The sequence below is a fragment of the Martes martes genome, assembly GCF_963455335.1.
Source record: "Martes martes genome assembly, chromosome: 18".
Classification (NCBI taxonomy): domain Eukaryota; kingdom Metazoa; phylum Chordata; class Mammalia; order Carnivora; family Mustelidae; genus Martes; species Martes martes.
This window is the reverse complement of record NC_137906.1, coordinates 9,316,937-9,336,865: the sequence shown is the minus strand read 5'-3', so window position 1 is coordinate 9,336,865 and position 19,929 is coordinate 9,316,937. Positions and strand designations below refer to the sequence as shown.

The window sequence follows — 19,929 nt, the reverse complement described above, 5'->3', positions numbered from 1 at the left end:
TCTGTGTTTCCTGAGTGTTTTGTCTTGTTTTTTGTTGTTGTTGTTGTTTTTTAAAGATTTTATTGATTTATTTGAGAGAGAGAGCATGAATGCGGGTAGTGGCAGAAGGAGAGGGAGAAGCAGACTCCCCACTGAGCACAGAGCCAGATGTTGGGCTCTGTCCCAAGGTCCTGGGATCATGACCTGAACCTAAGTCAGGTGCTTAACCGATGAGCCACCCAGGCGCCCCAAAACTCAAAAAATTTTTTTTAAAGATTTTATTTATTTGACAGAGATCACAAGCAGGCAGAGAGGCAGACAGAGAGAGAGAGAGAGGGAAGCAGGCTCCCCACCGAGCAGAGAGCCCGACGCGAGACTCGATCCCAGGACCCCGAGATCATGACCCGAGCCGAAGGCAGCGGCCCAACCCACTGAGCCACCCAGGCGCCCCAAAACTCAAAATTTTGATGGAACATTGTGTTGGCTAAGCTGTGGGGTGGCGGGAAGTCATGTGTTGTGGTTGGAAGTGCAAAATGACATAACCCCTGCTGAGGGGACTCTTACAATGTGTGCGAAACTACAGAAGCATTCCTGCTTTAACATTCTTAATTTAATGATTTATCTGACAGATATACCTACACACAGTTTTAAAACTGACATAGGTATAGGGATATTAAGGGGTGCCTTTGTCACATCAAATGAGCAACTCACATGTCCATTAATGGGGGACATGTTAAATTACGTTACATCCACACTAGCTTAAGAGGAAAAAAAAAAGAGTGAGAAAGATGTTTATGTACCGACATGGAAAATTTTCTAGGACATATTACATGATAAAAAACAAGGTATCTGGTGTAGTTCCTTTTATGCAAGAAATGGGGAGAAGATAAGGAAAATATACAAATATTAGTATTTGCAAATAAATGCTTGAAGCCTATAGGATAAACTAATAAATCTTTGGAGATGGAGATAGATTAGGGAATGGGCTGGAAGGAACAGGCAGAGATAGGAGCAGTAATTCTCTGCGGGTAACTTTTTATATAATTTTGACTCTCAAAACATGTAAATGTTTTACCTATTCAAAAACTCCTATTGAATTGTAAAAGTTAAATAAGTAAGGGTAATATAAAAAAAAAAATCCCAAACCGTCCATACTAGCACTCTGAACTTATAACCTTCACATATATTTTTTTAAAGATTTACTTACTTGAAAGGGAGTTGGGGGGCACAAAGGGCAGAGGGAGAGAGAGAATCTTAAGCAGACTCCCCACTGAGCCTGACTCAGGTCCTGATCTTAGGACCCTGAGATGAGGACCTGAGCTGAAATCAAGAGTCAGTTGCTCAACTGACTGAGCCACCCAGGAACCCCTATAACCTACACTTCCATTGTTAATGCTAAAACAACTCTCACATCTGTCATTTTACTTTGTCCTGCCAAAGATAGGCCAGGTATAATTCTACCCATTTTTTAAATTAAAGAACCACAGAGGTGATGTCTTTTGTCAGATAATTTTCTTCCCCTCTCCCTCTGCCCCTTTGTCTCTTTCTCCCTTCCTTCCTCCTTTTACCCGTTCTTTTCTCTCAGGACCTCCTAATGCTCTCAACTCATTCAGTATCATGTTCCTTGCTAGGAAAAGATGCCCTCATTTGCTCAGCATCCCTGAGCTGTTTTCTTTTTGATATTTCCATTTCCCTAACAATCCTTTGGTTATATTCTGACCTCTCGGGGCCAGAAGCATGAGGTTGGAATTTGTCTGGTTTCCTTTGCAGTTTTCAGACTGCTATTCTTAGTTTTTCTTCAAAAATCTTCTCTTTACATCATGGGAAAGAAGGGCCAGTGATGTAGAAAAGCTCTTCCGAATATAAAAGATAAATATATAACTGTGGTTATTAAACAATTTGGCAGGTCCTGACATAGGAGCTAGATTAAAGAATGAGAGCCCAAACATAGAGGCAACTTTATACAGGGAAAAATAAAGCCTTCAACAAATGGTGTTGAGGGAAACTTGCTAGTAATTGGGAGTATGGAAGGCACAGATTTTTTAAAAAAGATTTTATTTATTTGAGGGAGCGAGAGAGAGAACGAGATAGAGCATGAGCGGGGGGAGAAGCAGAGGGAGAGGGAGAAGCAGATTCCCCACTGATCAGGAAGCCTAACAGGGTTTGATCCCAGGACCCCAGGATCAGGATCTGAGCCAAGGGCAGACACTTAATAGACTGAGCCACTCAGGTGCCCTTGGAAGGCATGGAGATTTAAAATAAAGAATAAATGAAGGGCGCCTGAGTGGCTCAGTCGCTCAAACATTTATCTTCCACTCAGGTCATGATCTCAGGTCCTGGGTTTGAGCCCGCCTTGGGCTCCCTGGTCAGCTGGAGTCTGCTTCTCCTTCTACCTCTGCCCCTTCCCCTTCAAGCCCCTCCCCCGCCCACCCCATCCCAGCCTAGTGTGTGTGTGCATGTACGCTCTCTCTCTTAAATAAATAAATAAAATCTTAAAAAAATAAAAAAAGGATGAATGAATTTGAATACATAAAACATACAATCTTTGGTCATGCATGAAGTTCATTAATAAAGACAAATGGAGGGTATCTGGGTGGCTCCGAGGGTTAAGCCTCTGCCTTCAGCTCAGGTCATGATCCCAGGCTCCTGGGATCAAGCCCTGCATTGGGCTCTCTGCTCAGCAGGGATCCTGCTTCCTCCTCTCCCTCTGCCTGCTTCTCTGCCTACTTGTGATCTCCATCTGTCAAATAAATAAGCAAAATCTTAATAAAAAAAGAAAGACAAATGGTGGGGGGCACCTGGATAGCACAGTTGGTTAAGCGTCTGGCTCTTGGTTTCAGGTCAGGTCATGATCTCAGGGTCCTGGGACTGAGTCCCGAGTTGGGCTCTGTGCTCAGTGTGGAGTCTGCTTGAGGATTCTCTCTGTCCCTCTCCCTTTGCCCTCTCCCTGTTTTATTTCTCTCTCTCTCTCTCAAATAATTAAATAAATCTTTAAAAAAAGACAAATAGGAAAATACTTGCAAGACATTTGGAAAAGGGCCAATTGTCTTAATGTCCAAAAAACACATATATCAATAAGAAAGAGATAAATAACCTACCAGAAACAGAGGGAAGGATAAACATAGCTAGTCCACAGAAAAAGAAATACAAGTAAATAATGTGGGCAGGAATAATGATTGACTTCCCTTATAATTAAGAAATGCAAGTAAAAATTGTGGCATCATTTATTTTCCTCATCAGATTGGCAAAGATGGAAAAGTTTAATAACATCCAGGGTTGATGAGATTGTGGAGAAGTAAATGTTCATCACCCATTGTCAATGAGAATGGAAATTTGTGCAGACTTCTTGCAGGAAAATTTGGCAGTAGCTGACAAAATTCCAAATGCATATAACTTTTAGACCCAGCAATACTATGTATGGAATTTATCCTTGGATAAAACCTGCAAGAATGTTTAACAATGTTCATCCTAGATTTCTGGTCAATCTTAATGCTGGCAACATCCTAAAAGTCTACCAAGGGTCTCCATAAGTCATGGCAAATCCATGCACTGGAACACTATGCATAAAATATGCATTTTATGATTAGTTTGTCTGTAACATTTCTGGAACCTGCTTCACGGCCTCATCCCAACCTCTGATTCCTCAGATGTTCCGTTCTTGTTGGTTTCCATCCCTCCTCTCTGCTCAGCTTAGACTCCTGGTCACTCAACACAAACTTTTCCCACCAGAGTCCTCATTTCCTCTACTCTGGGATTCTCTATGTCAAATCCCAACATTAGATCAATCCACCTGTTTATTTTAAGCAGTTTTGCCCCAGATTGCACAAATAATTGTGTGGCTTGATTCTATCACTTGTTTGGTTTCAATCTCACTTGGGTGTTCAGTGTTGCTTGACAATCTTTCCATTCACCTTACAATTTTTTCTTTTTTCTAAAAGATTTTATTTATTTGAGAGAGAGAGAGGAGGAGAGAGCACAAATGGGGGGAGGGCAGAGAAAGAGAGCACAAGCAGGGGGAGAGGGTGAGGGAGAGGGAGAAGCAGGCTCCCTGCTGAGCGGGGAGCCCCGTGTGGGGCTTGATCCCAAGACCCAGAGCGGAAGGCAAATGCTTAACCAACTGAGCCACCCAGGTGCCCCTACAGTTTTTTCTTACATTATTCCTCACAATAGATATATCAGTTTTTTACTTCATTATTTAAGCCTATCATTGTCCTGTGCATTCTCAGCAGGTAATATCACTGGGGAAAGAGGCTAAGAATGAACTCTTCAAACACCTCTGTAGAATGATTTTAAAACCATCTACTTCAGGGGTCAGCCAGCTACAGCCCTTGTGTCAAATCTAGCACTGGGTGTGAGCTAAACATGGCTTTGACATTTTTACAGGATTGCAAAAATGAAGAATATATGAAAATGCATCCAGCAAAACTTAGGATAGTTATTTCTGGCCTTTCGTGGAAAAAGTTTGCTGAGCCCTAACCTAGACCATCACTCTTTGAATCTTTTTGAATCTTTTCTTCCCATTTCCTCTCCAAAGCTGCCCTGGAAACCTGTGATCCGATCCAATCTCCTGCCTCTGCCAGAATGCTCTCTTCTCTGTGTCTTCTCCATGGCAAGCTGATGGAAGGTTTTTGATATCACTAGGAATAGGTCAGTTTTCCCACATAGTCTGAGCCAATCAGGCAGTTTCATTTGGCCCTGGATGTCAAGGTTGTCTAATAACTCTCAGATGTGAGTGCATGTTAGCAGATAGAGGCTATCCAACACTATTCCCAAGGTGGACTGATTATATAATTTGTAATATAAAAAAATCTGTGATCCTCTGAGCCCAGCTGGACTTGGTCCTGAATGCGTCATAAGGTATGGACCCAACATTATCTCTTTCCAGATAACCAACAAGTTGTTTGCTTTTTAAATGTTCATTCTTATCGATATATGTGTCTTTGGTCATTTACTAAATTATTTCACCTTCTCTCTCATCCTCCAGATCTAATCAATCCTCAAACCGTGGCAATGTTACTTCCCCAGTAAGTTTCCTATCGAATCACTCCTGGCAATTTCTGGCTTCAGGGACTGTCCCAGGTCTGTACCATCCTCTCTCTCCTGGACTGCTTCTTAAGCTTCTTTTTACGCGACAGTCAGCCGTCTCGTTTCTCCACCTCCCTCCTCTCTTGCTCGGTCTTTCTCAAAGGGTTCTCAGCAGCATCTTCGCAAAACGTGTCCCTTCCCGCTTTGAAACCTTTCCATGGCTCCCCATTGCCTTTAGCTCATCAACTGAAATACTAAGTTTAATCGTCTGCTCCAGCGGCCCGGGTGGTGTGGGAATGCAGTCAACCCCTCCCCACTCACTGGGGACACTCACCTCACTTTTTAAAAACTCACCCTTCAAATCTGAGTTGAGGTGCCCCTCCTCCAGGAAGTCCCTCCTCCCAACTACTTGGGGGGAGGCCCCTCTTATGCTGTAAGGGCCTATTTAGCCAGAGCAGCCCCACCCCGGTTGAACTGCCATTTTGTTGTAAAACTTAAATTGATCTTGCCCCCCACCCCCTCCGCCAACTTAATTAAAAGCAAGAAGTCCGGGAAACCACTTCCAGGTAACCGCCCAAAAACAAGGGTGAGTCAGGTCAGGCGGAGACATTCAATTAGTGGGGTCACATACTGTCTCCTAGCTACCAAGGTGATAGGCTAGTTTCCATAGCTACTATGGGGTGAATTGTAATTCAATTAGCCACCTGTGTGTGGCCAGGGCCAACCACATGGCCTTTGCTCTATAAAAGTTAGTCTGGAAAGCAGGGAGGGGTCGTCCTCTCTGTAAGGGGCAGCGGGACTGCTCTGTTTGACCCTCCGTCTGATTCTTGATGCTTGGCGCGAAATAAAGCTTTGTCTGACCTTTGCTTTGTATCAGTCTCGCTCCTTTGACCATGGACCCATTATTGGGGGACCCAACATTGGGGACCCAACAATGCGAACCTATAGAATTCGGTGCTTCCCTCCGTCACCCTCAGCCCCCTGCGCCTCGCACAAAGTACAAGAAGCAAGGAATAAGCACGTGTTGGCCCACAAAGCCTGCTGAAAGAGGCTTCATGTCCAGTAGTATGTCTGGAGGGATCTTCTCACGAAGGGAAAGCAGATGCAAAGGCGCGGAGGCGCCAAAAGACCTGACAACCGTGAGGACCTGAGCCTCTAGGGCACGAGTTAGCCTGGGAAGAGACGCTCAGTCTCCCGGGACAGGCACAGTGGACCGGCGACCATAGAGACTCCCCGACCTCCGGGAGTCCTAGAGAGGAAGCGGAAGGGGGCTCTTTCCTCACGCACCTGTCTGACAGCGTCTGCGGCCCACATCCGGTCCTCTGAGCGTTGGGGCCTGGCAGGCGTTGCTGAGGGGCTGCGGGTGAGTGTTGGGTTGGGGCGACGCGGGGCGGCGGGCGAAGGCGGCCGCGGCGGCAGTGCAGGGTTTTGGGGCCGCTGCGGGCCGAGGCGGCCGCGGGGCAGCGTTTTGGGGCCGAGGCAGCGGGCGGCGCGGCTCCCCGGAGCAACCTCCCGCGGCACGGAGGCCTTGGTGGGGCGGGACGCAGGGGCACAGGTGGGAGCGGACTCGGACCCGCCCGGCCAGGGTTACCTCAGCGCCCGGGGCGTCCGCGAACTCGAGACCTGGAACCAGCGCGGCCCTCTCAGAAAATTGAAAGTAGCCATTTTAGATCAAGACGTGGGACACTCACGTAAAGAATGGCTTCTCTTTTAAGCCAGGGATGTGAAGTGCCAGGGATGAAGGGTGAATAAGGACTTTGCGCGCCTTCAGGGAGTCTGGTAATCGGAGACACGCTGGTAAACATTTACCCTGTAGCGCCCTAAATTCAACAGGGGAGTGAATGGGAGTGAATACATGCAGTAGCTGAGAAGTCGCGAGAGAAATCTCTCTTGGTGCAGCAGAGAAAAATGAACGGACTGAAAATGAAAAATGGGTTTAAGAAGGGTGTATGAGTGCAGAGCACCCAATAGAATATTAAGTAGAAGTTTCGGAAGTACCTCCTGCCAGTTTAATTATTCTCTGTGGGTTAAGAGTGATCTTTCCCTTCTTAAAAACCGAGCCCCTTCCCCACTTTCGACTCCCAAGTCTGTCTCCCCAGCCTGGGTACCGTGCACCCCCAACCTGAACCCGTCGTGAAATTGAATAGTGCTCAAACAGTCTAGTGTAAGCCCCTTCTTTTTTCATGAGTACTTGAACCGACATTAACCTTTCTCTCCTTTTGGCTCCCCCTGTGGTTTATCTGTACCCTAACTTTTGGGAGGCAGACCTTGGCCATCTAACCTCTTAAAGCTCCAGTTTCTTCATTTGAAGAGTTAGGGGGAGTAATACTCCCTGTACAGAATGGTTATTAAGTATTGAATGAGAGTGTGTGCTCACAGGCTTTCTAACTGGTAGAGTCTACAGGAGTTAAAAATCTTAATTTTTTTTTTATTTTTAATTTGACAGAGAGAAAGCACGGGTTGGAGGGGCAGAGGGAGAGGGAGAGAATCCTAAAGCAGATCGTGTGCTGATCGAGGAACACAAAGCAGGGCTGGATCCCAGGACCCTGAAATCATGACCTGAGGGAAATCGAGAGTCTGCCCTTAACTGACTGAGCCACTGAGGCATCCCAGAAGTTAACAATCTTTTGATTAATTATAATGATATATATGGGTCACTCTGTTGTTTTCTTTAGGCTGAGCACACGGTCACATCCAAACCTCTGGCAAGTCTGTTGGTTTTACCTCCAGAATATGCCTTGACTGTTTGCTTTGTCACCATCCTGAGCTTCTCCTGCTTGGACCATTGTAAGTGCTGCTTCCCTTCTTGTCCCCTCTAAACTATAGTCCGTTGACATACCACGGGCAAAATAACCTTTCCTTTTTTTTTTTTTTTTTAAAGATTTTATTTATTTATTTGACAGAGAGAGAGCGTGCACAAGTAGGCAGAGCAGCAGGCAGAGCAGCAGGCAGAGGGAGAGGGAGAAGTAGGCTCTCTACTGAGCAGGGAGCGTGACATGGGGCTCGATCCCAGGACCCTGAGATCATGACCTGAGCTGAAGGTAGCCACTTAATTGACTGAGCCACCCAGGTGCCCCACAAAATGACCTTTATAAAACATGTGGCTCCCTGCTAAAGTAAGATTAATTCATAATTTTTTGTGTGTCCTAGTTCCTGGATAATCTGGTTCTGCCTGCCTCTGCCGCCTCTTCTCATGCAGGGCTGTCACTCATTTAACTCTGCAGAAGCTATACTGCACTTTGGCTTGTTCTCAGATATACAGAGTAATTTCTGGCCTCAGTCCTTGTGCCTGGAAAAATCTGAATGACTGATTCATTCTCATCCTTTGGGTCTCAGCCTACATGTCATTTTTTCAGGAAATTGTTCTTCAAGTTGTTCATCCTCCATTAACAGAGCACCGTACATATTTCCTTTCTAGAACTTATCTCCATTTATACTTTTAATTTATTTGCTTGTATATATTTTTTTCTCTCTGCTGTGCTAGTATATGAGTATCAAAGCATAAGTGCTTTGTCTTGTTCTATATATTTATATATATATGTGTGTGTATATATATGTTTATTTATTTATTTATTTAAGATTTTATTTATTTATTTGAGAGAGAGCAAGAGAGGGAGAGAGAGCACAGAGGGAGATGGAGAAACAGACTCCCTGTTGAGCAGAGAGCCTTATGTAGGGCTTGATCCCAGGACTCCAAGATCATGACTGGAGCTGGAGGCAGATGCTCAACCGACTGAGCCACCCAGGCACCCCATCTGTATTATATTTCTAGTTTTTGCAGGTTTGGCATATATATTTACTGAAAATGTATTACACCTTTGGAAGAGTAGGTCTATGTGACTGATCTAATTATAACCTATTTTATATTCTCTGATTTTAGTGTTATTTCCCTAATGAGATCCTGCAGTGTTTGTGGGCATAAAGTAAAGTCTCTGCATTTTTCTGCACATACTAGGTAGTTAGCATATACTTGCTGAATTGAATTGATGTAATTTTCTGGATATATGTTCAGTTTTTTGAAAGTAATTGTCATGTTCTCCAGCAGAAGAGCCACTGATGGTAGGCACAGAACTGGGATGGACTGACTTTTCCTTTGTCTCACTTATGCTTCCATTATTGTTTGTCTGGCCTTCCCAGCAGACACTCAGTCTTCTGGGAGGGTGTGAAGATGCTTAAGGAGCGTCCAGGGATGGCAGAAGACCCTCAGCAGCCGATGGGTGTTCCTGTGGTAAAGCTGGAGAAAGAGTTGCCATGGGGCAGGGGAAGGGAGGACCCTAGTCCGGAGACTTTTCGTCTGAGGTTTCGGCAGTTCCGCTACCAGGAGGCAGCTGGTCCCCAGGAAGCCCTCAGGGAACTCCAGGAACTCTGTCGCCAGTGGTTGAGGCCTGAGCTGCACACCAAGGAGCAGATCTTGGAGCTGCTGGTGCTGGAGCAGTTCCTGACCATCCTGCCTCGGGAGTTCTATGCCTGGATTCGGGAGCATGGCCTGGAGAGTGGCAAGGCTCTTGTGGCCATGGTGGAAGACTTCACAGAGAGAACATTGGAGGCCAAGGCGGTGGGTGAGAAGGGGGAATCTGGGTCTTGTTTCATTGGTGTGGGAAGGGGAGATTTAAAGGGTTGAAAGGTTTGAGGAAGCAGTGGGAGTCGATGAGGTATACAGTCTCCTTCCTCTGCTCCCAGACTCCCTGAAGTACTTTCTGGAGGGCAGTGGAGTTTTCAGCAAGAAAATCCATTCTCAGGGAAGGTGCAGGGCTTGTAGAAGGGCTGTTAGCTTCCTTTTTTGGTCATCAGGACAGAGGCCTGGCCATACTTCCCTTGTGAGCCTTAGGCCTAAAGAACCTTACTTTTAAGGTTCCCCGACTCATTCCTCTTTGGGCAGAATGCATGTGAGAATGCAGAGAATTCCAGTAGGGTGAATATTCTTACTAAGAAGCATGGTCTGCACAGTGCAGTTTCCACATCTGGGATATCAACTTAAGTGGCTCACATCAGCAGTTCTGTGGTGGTGTTCTGGTGACACCAGGCAACTGCATCTTAGATGCTTCCTTGGGACTTTGGCCGGTGTCTGTGACTCTTTGGTATAATCACCTGATTATTGTCCAGAAAAGAAGAGAGCAGGACTTAACATTACTGTTTTGCTTGCAAGTAACTCTCTTTCTTAACTTTATCTTTCCTTTCCTGCTGTAGTTACCCCAGACTTCCTCCATAATCCTAAGAATTATTTTTTTACTCCCAGCCCAGAAGCTTAAAAGTAGACCCAAAGGGGCCTGTTTTTGTGAGTGTATCTCAATGTGAGTTGTCCTGATTTTTCTTGCTATTTTTAGAGCTAGTTTTTCTCACTAGGTAATTCACTGTGGAATCAGGGCTTGTATTTTTTACTTTTAGCATTTGTAATTGGGGGATTTTTTTTTCCTAGTAGGGAGTGTTTTGGGCTAAAGTTCTCAACCAAACAATATTTAGCCTCTCTGTGACATTATGCATGGTGGAATTCTGTCAGGCCAGAGGGACCCTTGCCGAATGGCATGGACATATAACAGTTGCTCATAGCCTGATAAAGAGACGTTAGTCTCTTTTTCACCTTCTTACTGACATCCTGTGGAAGAACCTAGCCAGCTTTTTCTTCCCCTCCCTTGCAGCTGGAATGGTTCTTTTCTTGGTTTTCTTTTTAGGTTTTAATTCAGATCCCTCCCCCAGGCCTCATTCTAATAGGTGTTGGGGACTGTCCTTAGGTTCCATGCCACGTGCAGGGAGAGCAGCAGGAGACAGCACTTGGCAGAGGCCCTTGGGAACCAGGTGTGCACCTGGGGCCGGTGGAGATCAAGCCCGAGTGGGGGATGCCCCATGGGGAAGGAGTTCAAGGCCTAGACCAAGGCACTGAGGAGCAACTCAGTCAGGACCCTGGAGCTGGGACACAAGCATTCCAGGAGCAGGGTAAGATGCAAACAGTAAAGTAAGGACATAGAAAACCGTGCTTTGTGACCCTATCCTTTACAAGCCCAGCAGTTGTTAAATGAAGTGACCTGTGGGCTGTAATTCTTATTTTTCCTGGTTACTTCCTTGACTTTAGTAGGAAACAGATGAAGTGAAATTGCTTTCTGTATCTTGATTCTCTGATTTCTGCAGGGGGTACCTGGGATTGTGTTCTCTTACCATTTCTTTTCTTCTCTTTTCCCTCACATCCCTTTCTAGAAACCTCCTAGAAATATGCAGGTGACATGTAGGGATGTTTTTTTAAGTGGGCAGACAGACCATATCCCTGAAAGTAATGTGTGACTTCATTGTGTTAGTGAATCTCAAAGGGGCTTATTGCCAGAGTGTGACCAGGGAGCTTGGCTGGCCTTCAAGGGGCAGGGCATATTGGGTTGGGATTATCTTCCCAGTGGAGAGCAGGATAGGCTGTACCCGCACCCCAGCTTTAAGGTTCCTAGGGTTCTGTGTGTCAGGCAGTGGACACCTTTGAACAAGTTAACTGCAAGACAGCGCTAATCTTTCTTACGCTTTTTTCCCTTTGCTTAGCTCTGCCAGTTCTTCAGGCTGGTCCTGGCCTCCCTTCAGTGAACACCAGAGACCAAGAGATGGCAGCTGGGTTCCTTACAGCTGGATCCCAGGTGAGCTGTACCTCTCCCCTTCTGGGGACCATGACGTTGCTTTGAATGAGGTTCACTTTCCCTAAGGTTTCTCTGCACAACAAAGTGCTATCCACAAGTTGAATTATTTCACCTTTCTTGTTCTGATGGTTGTGACAGGTTTGTTTTCTCTACTTTATCATCCTCAGTTGTTAACTTGAGGTGAGCCTTATGCCTTAGGGTCCAGGCATAAGGCTCAATACACTCGCTTTTACGGCTCTGTGACTTTTTTTTTTTTTCCGATTGACTCAGGATTACTCTTTTAATCGTGTGAGGAGGAAGACCTTATGGATAGAAACCACTAGGCTTTAGATGAGGGGATAAATAGCAGCTCTGAGGCTGGAATGGAAGCATTTGAAAAATGGAAATTGGGTTCTGTGGTTGTGAGGGTATAAGCTTAGTGGCTGCAGCAGTGTAATAAAGTGGCTCAGACGAGTCCATTACTTCCCTGTCATTAAACTGTTGAGAGGTAGGCCCTTCTGCTCTCAAGACCACTAGTGACCCAGTTCCTTTGGTCTTCTTGCTCCATTCTTCCCTAGAGTGTTGTCCCCTGTGTTCTCTCCTGCTTTTAGACTCTTCCTACCTTGGGATTATTTCTCTATCCATAGCAGTCTCCTGTTGTTTCAGGGGTTGGGGACATTTAAAGATATGGCCTTGGCTTTCCCCGAGGAGGAATGGAGGCATGTGACCCCAGCCCAGATAGACTGCTTTGGGGAGTATGTGGAACCCCGAGACTGTGGGGTCTCAACTCCAGGTAAGACTGTTTCCGTTCCAAAGGTAAGAAACTGAGGAATTTTGAAAGCTACAGGTCAGGGTTCTTACCCTTGCCCTGGATGTTAGAACCTGGTACTACTGACAGAAGATGAGTAAATGGGTCCAAGGAAAGAGTATGGACCCAGGTTTAAGGAGCTGGCGACGTGTTTTCCTGTCAGGACAGGAGCAGTCAAGGTGGCAAGAAATCACAAGGTAGTTATTCTGGCTGTGATGAGTGTGGCTGGTCATTAGGACTCCTGGAGCACCTACTGTGTGACTGAAGAGTACCCAGGCTCGAGAGCAAAAGAGCAGCAAAAGATGATCCTCTGATCTTGTTTACTCGGTAGAGATTTATTGAGTGCCCCCCTGGGTGTTGGCCCCACCTTAGCAGCTTTGATTTGGGGCTGGACTAACGGCATGGAAGCCTTTGGAGCATGAGATGTGTGTACAGAGGATGGCAGGAGCATGGACAGAAGGATGTTAGAAACCAGAGAGGTCCATGTGGGCCCGTGTCACAGAGCGAGCAGAGTATCACTCTACTTCTTTAGCACATGTGAACCCATCCTGGCTCCATCACTTACTCAGGTGACCTTTTCAGGCCTCTGGTTTTTAGTCGCAAAATGGGAACATTTATAGAAATCTCACGGTGTTGTGAGGATTAATATTTGGTGAATATAATAGTGTCAGATATTTTTATTAGTTGTACAAATTTTTTTTATGAGTCAGCATTTATTTATTGGCTCAAAAATGTTTATTTGGCATTTTATGTGGTCAACTTTCTGCCTTAAAGGTGCTTGCCTCTGTGATCTTAGCAGTTCAGGTGAGGAGCCCAGGTGTATGTAATAATGGTCATTATGGAGTAGCGTAAGGGGCACTAGAGGAGGGACTTAGGAGACTTGGGTCCAGGACAGGGTTGTCACGCCATGGTAGTGATGTGAGTGGCCAAAGGCTACCAACATACATTACAAAGAGATGTAAGACTTCTGGAACAGCAGAGGATGTGGAAACCTCCATACATGACTGTGCAGTGCAGGAGCTCGTGCAGTGACCCAGATGGTGGTACTAGTATTTCAGCACCTTGATCCCCCCCTTGGGATGAAATTCTACCAGTGATGCTGCCATGTGCTGGAGGTATTCTGTTCTCCTATTCCCAGAGGGTTTTTATGTGTCCTTGGCCATTCTGATTGTTCTAGAGAGTCTGGCTGTATGCTTGTCCTCTTCCCATTGTTTCAAACAACCGAAGCACTTCCTTAAGTGTTTATGCTGAGTCTGGGTGGGCCAAGGTCCATTTCCCACCCATACTGTCTACTGGCTGTCTCCACCTTCAGATCGTCCTGAGATTTAGTTGCATTTACCTATGGCTCCTGCATTGACAGCTATGTAGGATTGGGCCTGAGAAATCAGAATTCCATGCTAGGTAATACCTAGCACATACTCGCATCTCCTCAGGGGCCCAGGTAAGGCTCGTGCTTTGCATTTAGTTTCAGTTTTATTATTCATAACACCTCAAAACTGGAAACTACCCAAATGAACATCAGCCAAGTTAATAAAGAGATTTCAATATATTCTTGACAGTGTAAAAGCATATACTACACCAACAACAACAACAAAATAGTGTAATTATAGCTATGTTCCACAATGTGGGTGAATCCTAAAAGCATAATAATGAGCAGAAGCAGCTAGAACAATGTGTGGATCCAATGCATAAAGTTCAAGACCAGGCAAAAGCACTTTATGGTGATCAATGTCCGGATAGCATGTTTGTCTGGGGGGCAGAATATAGTCACTGGAGGGTATGGGAGAGGGCTTTCTGGATGCTGGTAATGTTTCTTGAATTGGATGCTTTTTAAATGGTTATATTCATTATGAAAATTTGAACTCTACAGTTACGCAGTTGTATTCCCTGGAAAGTTTATGAAAGAATCCATCTGAGGTGAGAGCGGTGTCCTTCATCTTTGTTTAGGTCCGGAGGCATGCGATATTTTTCTTTCTGTGTTTTAACAGCCTCACCTGAAAGGACCCTTTCCATTCCTAAGTTCTGCTTGTTGTCTCTTTCTCTTTCTCTCTCTCTCTCTTTTTTTTTTTTTTAAGATTTTATTTATTTATTTGACAGAGATCACAAGTAGGCAGAGAGGCAGGCAGAGAGAGAGGAGGAAGCAGGCTCCCTGCTGAGCAGAGAGCCCGATGTGGGACTCCATCCCAGGACCCTGAGATCATGACCTGAGCTGAAGGCAGAGGCTTTAACCCACTGAGCCACCCAGGCGCCCCTCTTTCTCTTTTTAAAAAAATTTTACTTTTAAGTAATCTCTACACCCAGCGTGGGGCTCGAACTTATAACCCTGAGATTAAGAGTTGCACGCTCCATGGACTGAGCCAGCCAGGCGCCCCTCTTTCTCTTTTTAAAAAAATTTTACTTTTAAGTAATCTCTACACCCAGCGTGGGGCTCGAACTTATAACCCTGAGATTAAGAGTTGCACGCTCCATGGACTGAGCCAGCCAGGCGCCCCTTGTCTCTTTTTTTTTTTTTTGCTGTCTTGGCTACTTTGCTCCCTAGAGCCTTCCCTTTTTTTTTTTTTTTCATCTTCCTTCTTTTCTATAAATAATTGTTCTGTTTGAATTTAGGGAGAGTTAGAGAGGGATCAGAGGAAGGACGCTGAGAAGGGTTGAGGCATTGCAGTAGCATTCACAGGCATTTCAGTTTGGTAGAAGTCAGTGACAGAGTGGGTTCATTCATTCATCCAGTAGCCGGTAAGCCTGTGCCAGGCTCCTAGGAGACCTAGATTAGTAAGATCTGGTTAGGCAGAGGGAGCAGTGTGAGCAGGGACTACTTGCTGAGCAAGTATAGGGAGGATATGTAGAACTCCAAGTAGTTCATCCCTGGAATAGGTTTATAATCTTTGGGGAAGGCAGGACACCTTGATGAATGTAAAGTAGCATTTTCAGTAAGATTGTGTATAAATAAGTGTAGGATGGGGCGCCTGGATGGCTCAGTGGGTTGGGGCCTCTGCCTTCGGCTCGGGTCATGATCTTGGGATCGAGACCCGCATCTGGCTCTCTGTTCAGTGGCGAGCCTGCTTCCTCCTCTCTCCCTCTCTGCCTGCCTCTCTGCCTACTTGTGATCTCTGTCTGTCAAATAAATAAATAAAATCTTTAAAAATAAATAAATAAGTGTAGGATAAGTAAAATGCTTGATCAGTATATATTATATATATATTGGTATAGTATATATTGATCAGTGTGTATTAGCTGAAGAGAGCAAGCAGGGCATGTTTCTTCAAGGAAATCACTGAATTAGATTTAGAAGGAAATGAAAGTCCGAGTTAGTAGAAAGTTAAGTGAGTGGATGTTAAAGTTTGGCAGAGTATTCTGTAAAAAGGTACAGAGATTGTCTTGTCTTGGGTTGCTATAGTAGAATATTACAGACTGTGTGGCTTAAACAACAGACATTTATTTCTCAGCGTTCTGGCAGTTCAAGATCAAGGTTCCTATAGATTAAGTGTCTGGAGGGTGCCCTCTTCCTCGCTTGCAGCCAGCTGCCACCTCACTGTCTTCACAGGGCAGACAGTTGAGGGATCCGTCTTGTGACTCTGCCTCTTCACAAGGGCACTAATCCCACGAGGAATCGTGCTTACATAACCTCTGTGTAAAGCACTCTGGTTTCTCTTCCTTTTCTTTGAAGGACACTAATCCCATGGAGGGCTCCACCCTCATGACTGTACCCTATTACTTCTCAAACACCCCGTCTCCCGATAGCATCACATTGGGGTACAGGGGTTCAATCTATGAATTTGGGGGGTTAGGGACACACTCAGAAACAGATGGAGAAAAGTAGAGCAAAGTCTGGTTTTAGAGTCAATGAAAAGAAACTATTGAGGTTTTCAGTCAGAGGGAAGAAGAAGGAATTGTGGGGGGGACACCCTTTAGAGCCAGATTCTAACGTATAAATGTACTTTCCTAGTTCCTATAGAATCAGCCTGTATCTCCTTTGTCCTGTAGGCATTGGGAGCAAGGAAAAGGAGGCTAAAACCCAGCAGTCAGACCTCAAAGGGGCGCTTGCTCGGGTGACATCAGAGAGGTTTGGGGACGCCACTCTTCAGAGCCCTGAGCTTGGAAGAACCTGTGAGCAGGAGCCCAGTAGTTCTGTGGGAAACATGCCGGGGCCGCTGCCGCCTCAGCATGGCGTCATACCCCTTCCGGATGACCTCAAGACCCACAGCTCCTTCTGGAAGCCTTTTCAGTGCCCTGAGTGTGGAAAAGGCTTCAGTCGGAGCTCAAATCTTGTCAGACACCAGCGAACTCATGAAGAAGAGAAATCCTATGGGTGTGTCGAATGTGGGAAGGGGTTCACCTTGAGAGAGTACCTCATGAAGCACCAGAGAACACACCTGGGAAAGAGACCCTATGTGTGCAGTGAGTGCTGGAAAACCTTCAGCCAGAGGCACCATCTCGAGGTCCACCAGAGGAGTCACACGGGGGAGAAGCCCTACAAGTGTGGTGACTGCTGGAAAAGCTTCACCCGGAGACAGCATCTGCAGGTGCATCGGAGAACTCACACGGGGGAAAAGCCCTACACCTGTGAGTGCGGCAAGAGCTTCAGCAGGAATGCAAACCTGGCTGTGCACCGGCGAGCCCACACAGGCGAGAAGCCATACGGGTGCCAGGTGTGTGGGAAGCGGTTCAGTAAAGGGGAAAGGTTGGTCAGACACCAGAGGATCCACACTGGGGAGAAGCCCTACCACTGTCCTGCCTGCGGGAGGAGCTTCAACCAGAGGTCCATCCTTAATCGGCACCAGAAGACTCAGCATCGCCAGGAGACCCTGGCGCAGTAAGTGTGCCATGCTGAAATGCACCTTTTTTTGCCAATAGAATGTCCTGGAAAGTGCAGAATCTTTCAGGACCGCAACTGGAGGAAGATCTCATTGGAAGATGCATTTGTCCTTATTCACTGAAGGGCTTTGAGGTGGGGGCTGAAGAGTGATGGGGTGCAGAAAGGTACTTTGACCCATTTTCTTTCCATTTGTTGTTAAACAACCAGGGAAAAGCCTGATTTATTTTGAGTTTCCAGAGAGCACAGCTCCTCATGTCTCTTATCCAAGTGATGTGAACAGTTTCTTACCGTCTTTTGGAGAAAGGATATCCTGAATTTCAGAGCCTCCGTTGGTGGGATGTTCATATTTGCCTCTTGAGCAAGTCTGGTAGTAAAGGCAAAATTTTGTCCCATGTTGACAACTTAAGCCTCTTTTTTATGCGGGCTGTTTCTACCTGCAAGATCATTAGCTCAGACTCTTCCTTCTTTTCCATTTAACAAATATTTATTGAACAGCTACTATGTGCCTGGTGCTGGGAACACAGTGGTGAACAAGACACATGAGACCTGAGCCTGCCGGAGCTTGTGATTTAGCGGTGGAAACATACAGAAACATTAATAACTCCAGGCCTTCTAAGTTATGTTTGTGCTAAGTGCTGTATGAGAAGATAGTCTTCTGGTGCTTAGTCGTTCTGCCCTGCTGCTCAGGTGCTGGATCTTTCCCTTCCCTGTTGGGATCTCTCAGGCAGCTTTGTTTATTTTACTTTATTTGTAGCCCCCTTTGTCTCTGTACCATTGTACTCTCATCTGTAGAGTTTCCCCATTATTTCTTGTACTATAACAACAGTTCACAGATCCATTAGGAAGTTAATATTTTGTTACTGATCACTGAATAAACATGGAAGTATTTTAAAAAACAGTTCTATATGAAGATATAATTAAATGAATCTGAACAATGAACTGGTATTAATTAATACCCTCCATTTAATGTCACTGTAGCATGTAAGATGATTTTTTTTCTATTCTTACTTTATTCATTCTACACATTTATTGAGGCCCAACAGGAACTTAGCTAGGTGTTTCCTGTATATCAGTGAATAAAATAGGGGGAAAGGATCCTTGACCTTGAGCTTATGTTTTAGTGAATATATTTGCTCTTCAGAACCACCTAAGGTGGAACCCACTGATACTCCTGTAAACACTGTGGACCTGGGATCTGCACCTTTGTCCTTGGTCCTATCAGTGTCTTGCCTTGAAATGCGTTCGCCACCTACCTCTTGTTACTAAATAGTCTTGGTACATCTAGATCCTTGTCATCTGAGAGGCTCTTGGTCACCAACTGGGGATGATGAGGCGGTAGTGATCTGTTTTGCATGAGTGCCAATTCAGGAAAAATAAAAGATGTTTGTAGGCACTTAAAATTACATAATAACGAGAAGATAAAGTATTTGTAACTGTTTATGCTTTCTTATTTTGCCATCACTAAAGGGTTTCATTTCTGTATAAAATTCCAGAATATTCTGCTTAAAATTCTGTGTAATGAGCATGGACCACACTACGGTATTGTAATGCTGTGCCATTGAATGCTGGCTGTTGAGTGAGTGAGTCTGAGTACTATAATTACAAGGTGTGATTTGTCTTGTGGTGCCTTTTATTTTTATCTATTTATTTATTTTTTAAAAAGGTTTTATTTATTTATTTGACAGAGAGACAGCGAGAGAGGGAACACAGGCAGGGGGAGTGGGAGTGGGAGAGGGAGAAGCAGGCAACCTACTGAGCAGGGAACCCAATGCACGGCTTGATCCCAGGACCTTGGGATCACGACCTGAGCCGAAGGCAGATGCTTAATGTCTGAGCGACCCAGGCGCCCCATATTGATTTATTTTTTTTAAAGTTTATTTGAGAGAGCTCAAGAGCATGAGCAGGGGGGAAGGTCAGAGGGAGAGGGAGAAGAAGAGTCCCTGCTGATCAGGGGTTGGGATTGGGGGAGCCTGATGCTGGTTGATCCCAGAACCCCGGGGACCATGACCTGAGCCAAAAGTAGATGCCTGAGAGAGCCATCCAGGTGTCCCTTATGGTGCCTTTTTTTTTTTTTTTTAAAGATTTTGTTTATTTGTCAGATAGCCACAAATAGAGGGAGCAGCAGGCAGAGGGAGAAGGACACTCCCCGCTGAACAAGGAACCCCATGTGGGGACCTGATCCCAGGACCATGGGACCACGACCTGAGCTGAAGGCAGCCACTTAACTGATGACTCCTTATCCTTTGGGTGGTGAGAAAACCAGGTAACTTTCTGCCAAGGTCTGTCCTGGGGAGTTACCACATTAAACATTTGCTTTTCAAAATGTATGCCAGGAATGTTACCTGCAGCCTGATTAACTGTACTTCAGTATTTCCAGTTCGTCTTTTATCCCATCCAGCCTAGGGGCAAGTAGAAGAACCCTTGTTTCTTTTCTCTCTTTTTTTAAAAGATTTTATTTGACGAGGGGAGAGAGCGCTCACAAGAGTGCACAAGCAGGGGGAGCAGGAAAAGGAAAAACAGGCTCCCTGCTGACCTGGGGCTTGATCCCAGGACCCTAGGATCATGACCTGAGCTGAAGGCAGCTGCTTAACTGACTGAGCCACCTGGGTGCCCCCAGAACCCTTGTTTCTTAACAAGTAAGTTGGTTTCAAGTTCACCATGCAACACAAGCTGACTTCATCCACTTCTGAGATGAGGAAAGTAACCATCAGGAACAT

General features: G+C 45.5%; 1 protein-coding gene across 4 annotated transcripts; it reads left to right on the top strand.

Annotated features, from left to right (window-relative positions):
• The first annotated feature begins 6,307 nt into the window (after nt 1–6,307).
• Nucleotides 6,308–18,845, top strand: ZSCAN25 (zinc finger and SCAN domain containing 25). Of its 4 annotated transcripts, none has more exons than XM_080829935.1 (7): nt 6,308–6,367; nt 7,680–7,791; nt 9,145–9,563; nt 10,734–10,935; nt 11,521–11,612; nt 12,258–12,384; nt 16,381–18,845. In XM_080829935.1, exons 3-7 carry the CDS (start codon nt 9,468–9,470, stop codon nt 17,211–17,213), a joined length of 1,350 nt encoding a protein of 449 aa, XP_080686061.1. In that variant the 5' UTR covers nt 6,308–6,367; nt 7,680–7,791; nt 9,145–9,467; the 3' UTR covers nt 17,214–18,845. The 4 variants fall into 4 exon arrangements, with proteins under 4 accessions (XP_080686061.1, XP_080686059.1, XP_080686058.1 ...); XM_080829933.1 differs by having other exon boundaries at nt 6,310–6,367; nt 9,145–9,559; XM_080829932.1 differs by having other exon boundaries at nt 6,311–6,367; nt 9,142–9,559.
• The last annotated feature ends 1,084 nt before the right edge of the window (nt 18,846–19,929 follow it).

Bases quoted from the DNA above. Each gene is read 5' to 3' on its own strand.
- ZSCAN25 (XM_080829933.1), top strand. From the start codon at position 9,173: ATGCTTAAGGAGCGTCCAGGGATGGCAGAAGACCCTCAGCAGCCGATG. The intron at 9,560-10,733 runs GTGGGTGAGAAG...GACTGTCCTTAG, and splicing joins GAACATTGGAGGCCAAGGCG to GTTCCATGCCACGTGCAGGG. The intron at 12,385-16,380 runs GTAAGACTGTTT...TTTGTCCTGTAG, and splicing joins CTGTGGGGTCTCAACTCCAG to GCATTGGGAGCAAGGAAAAG.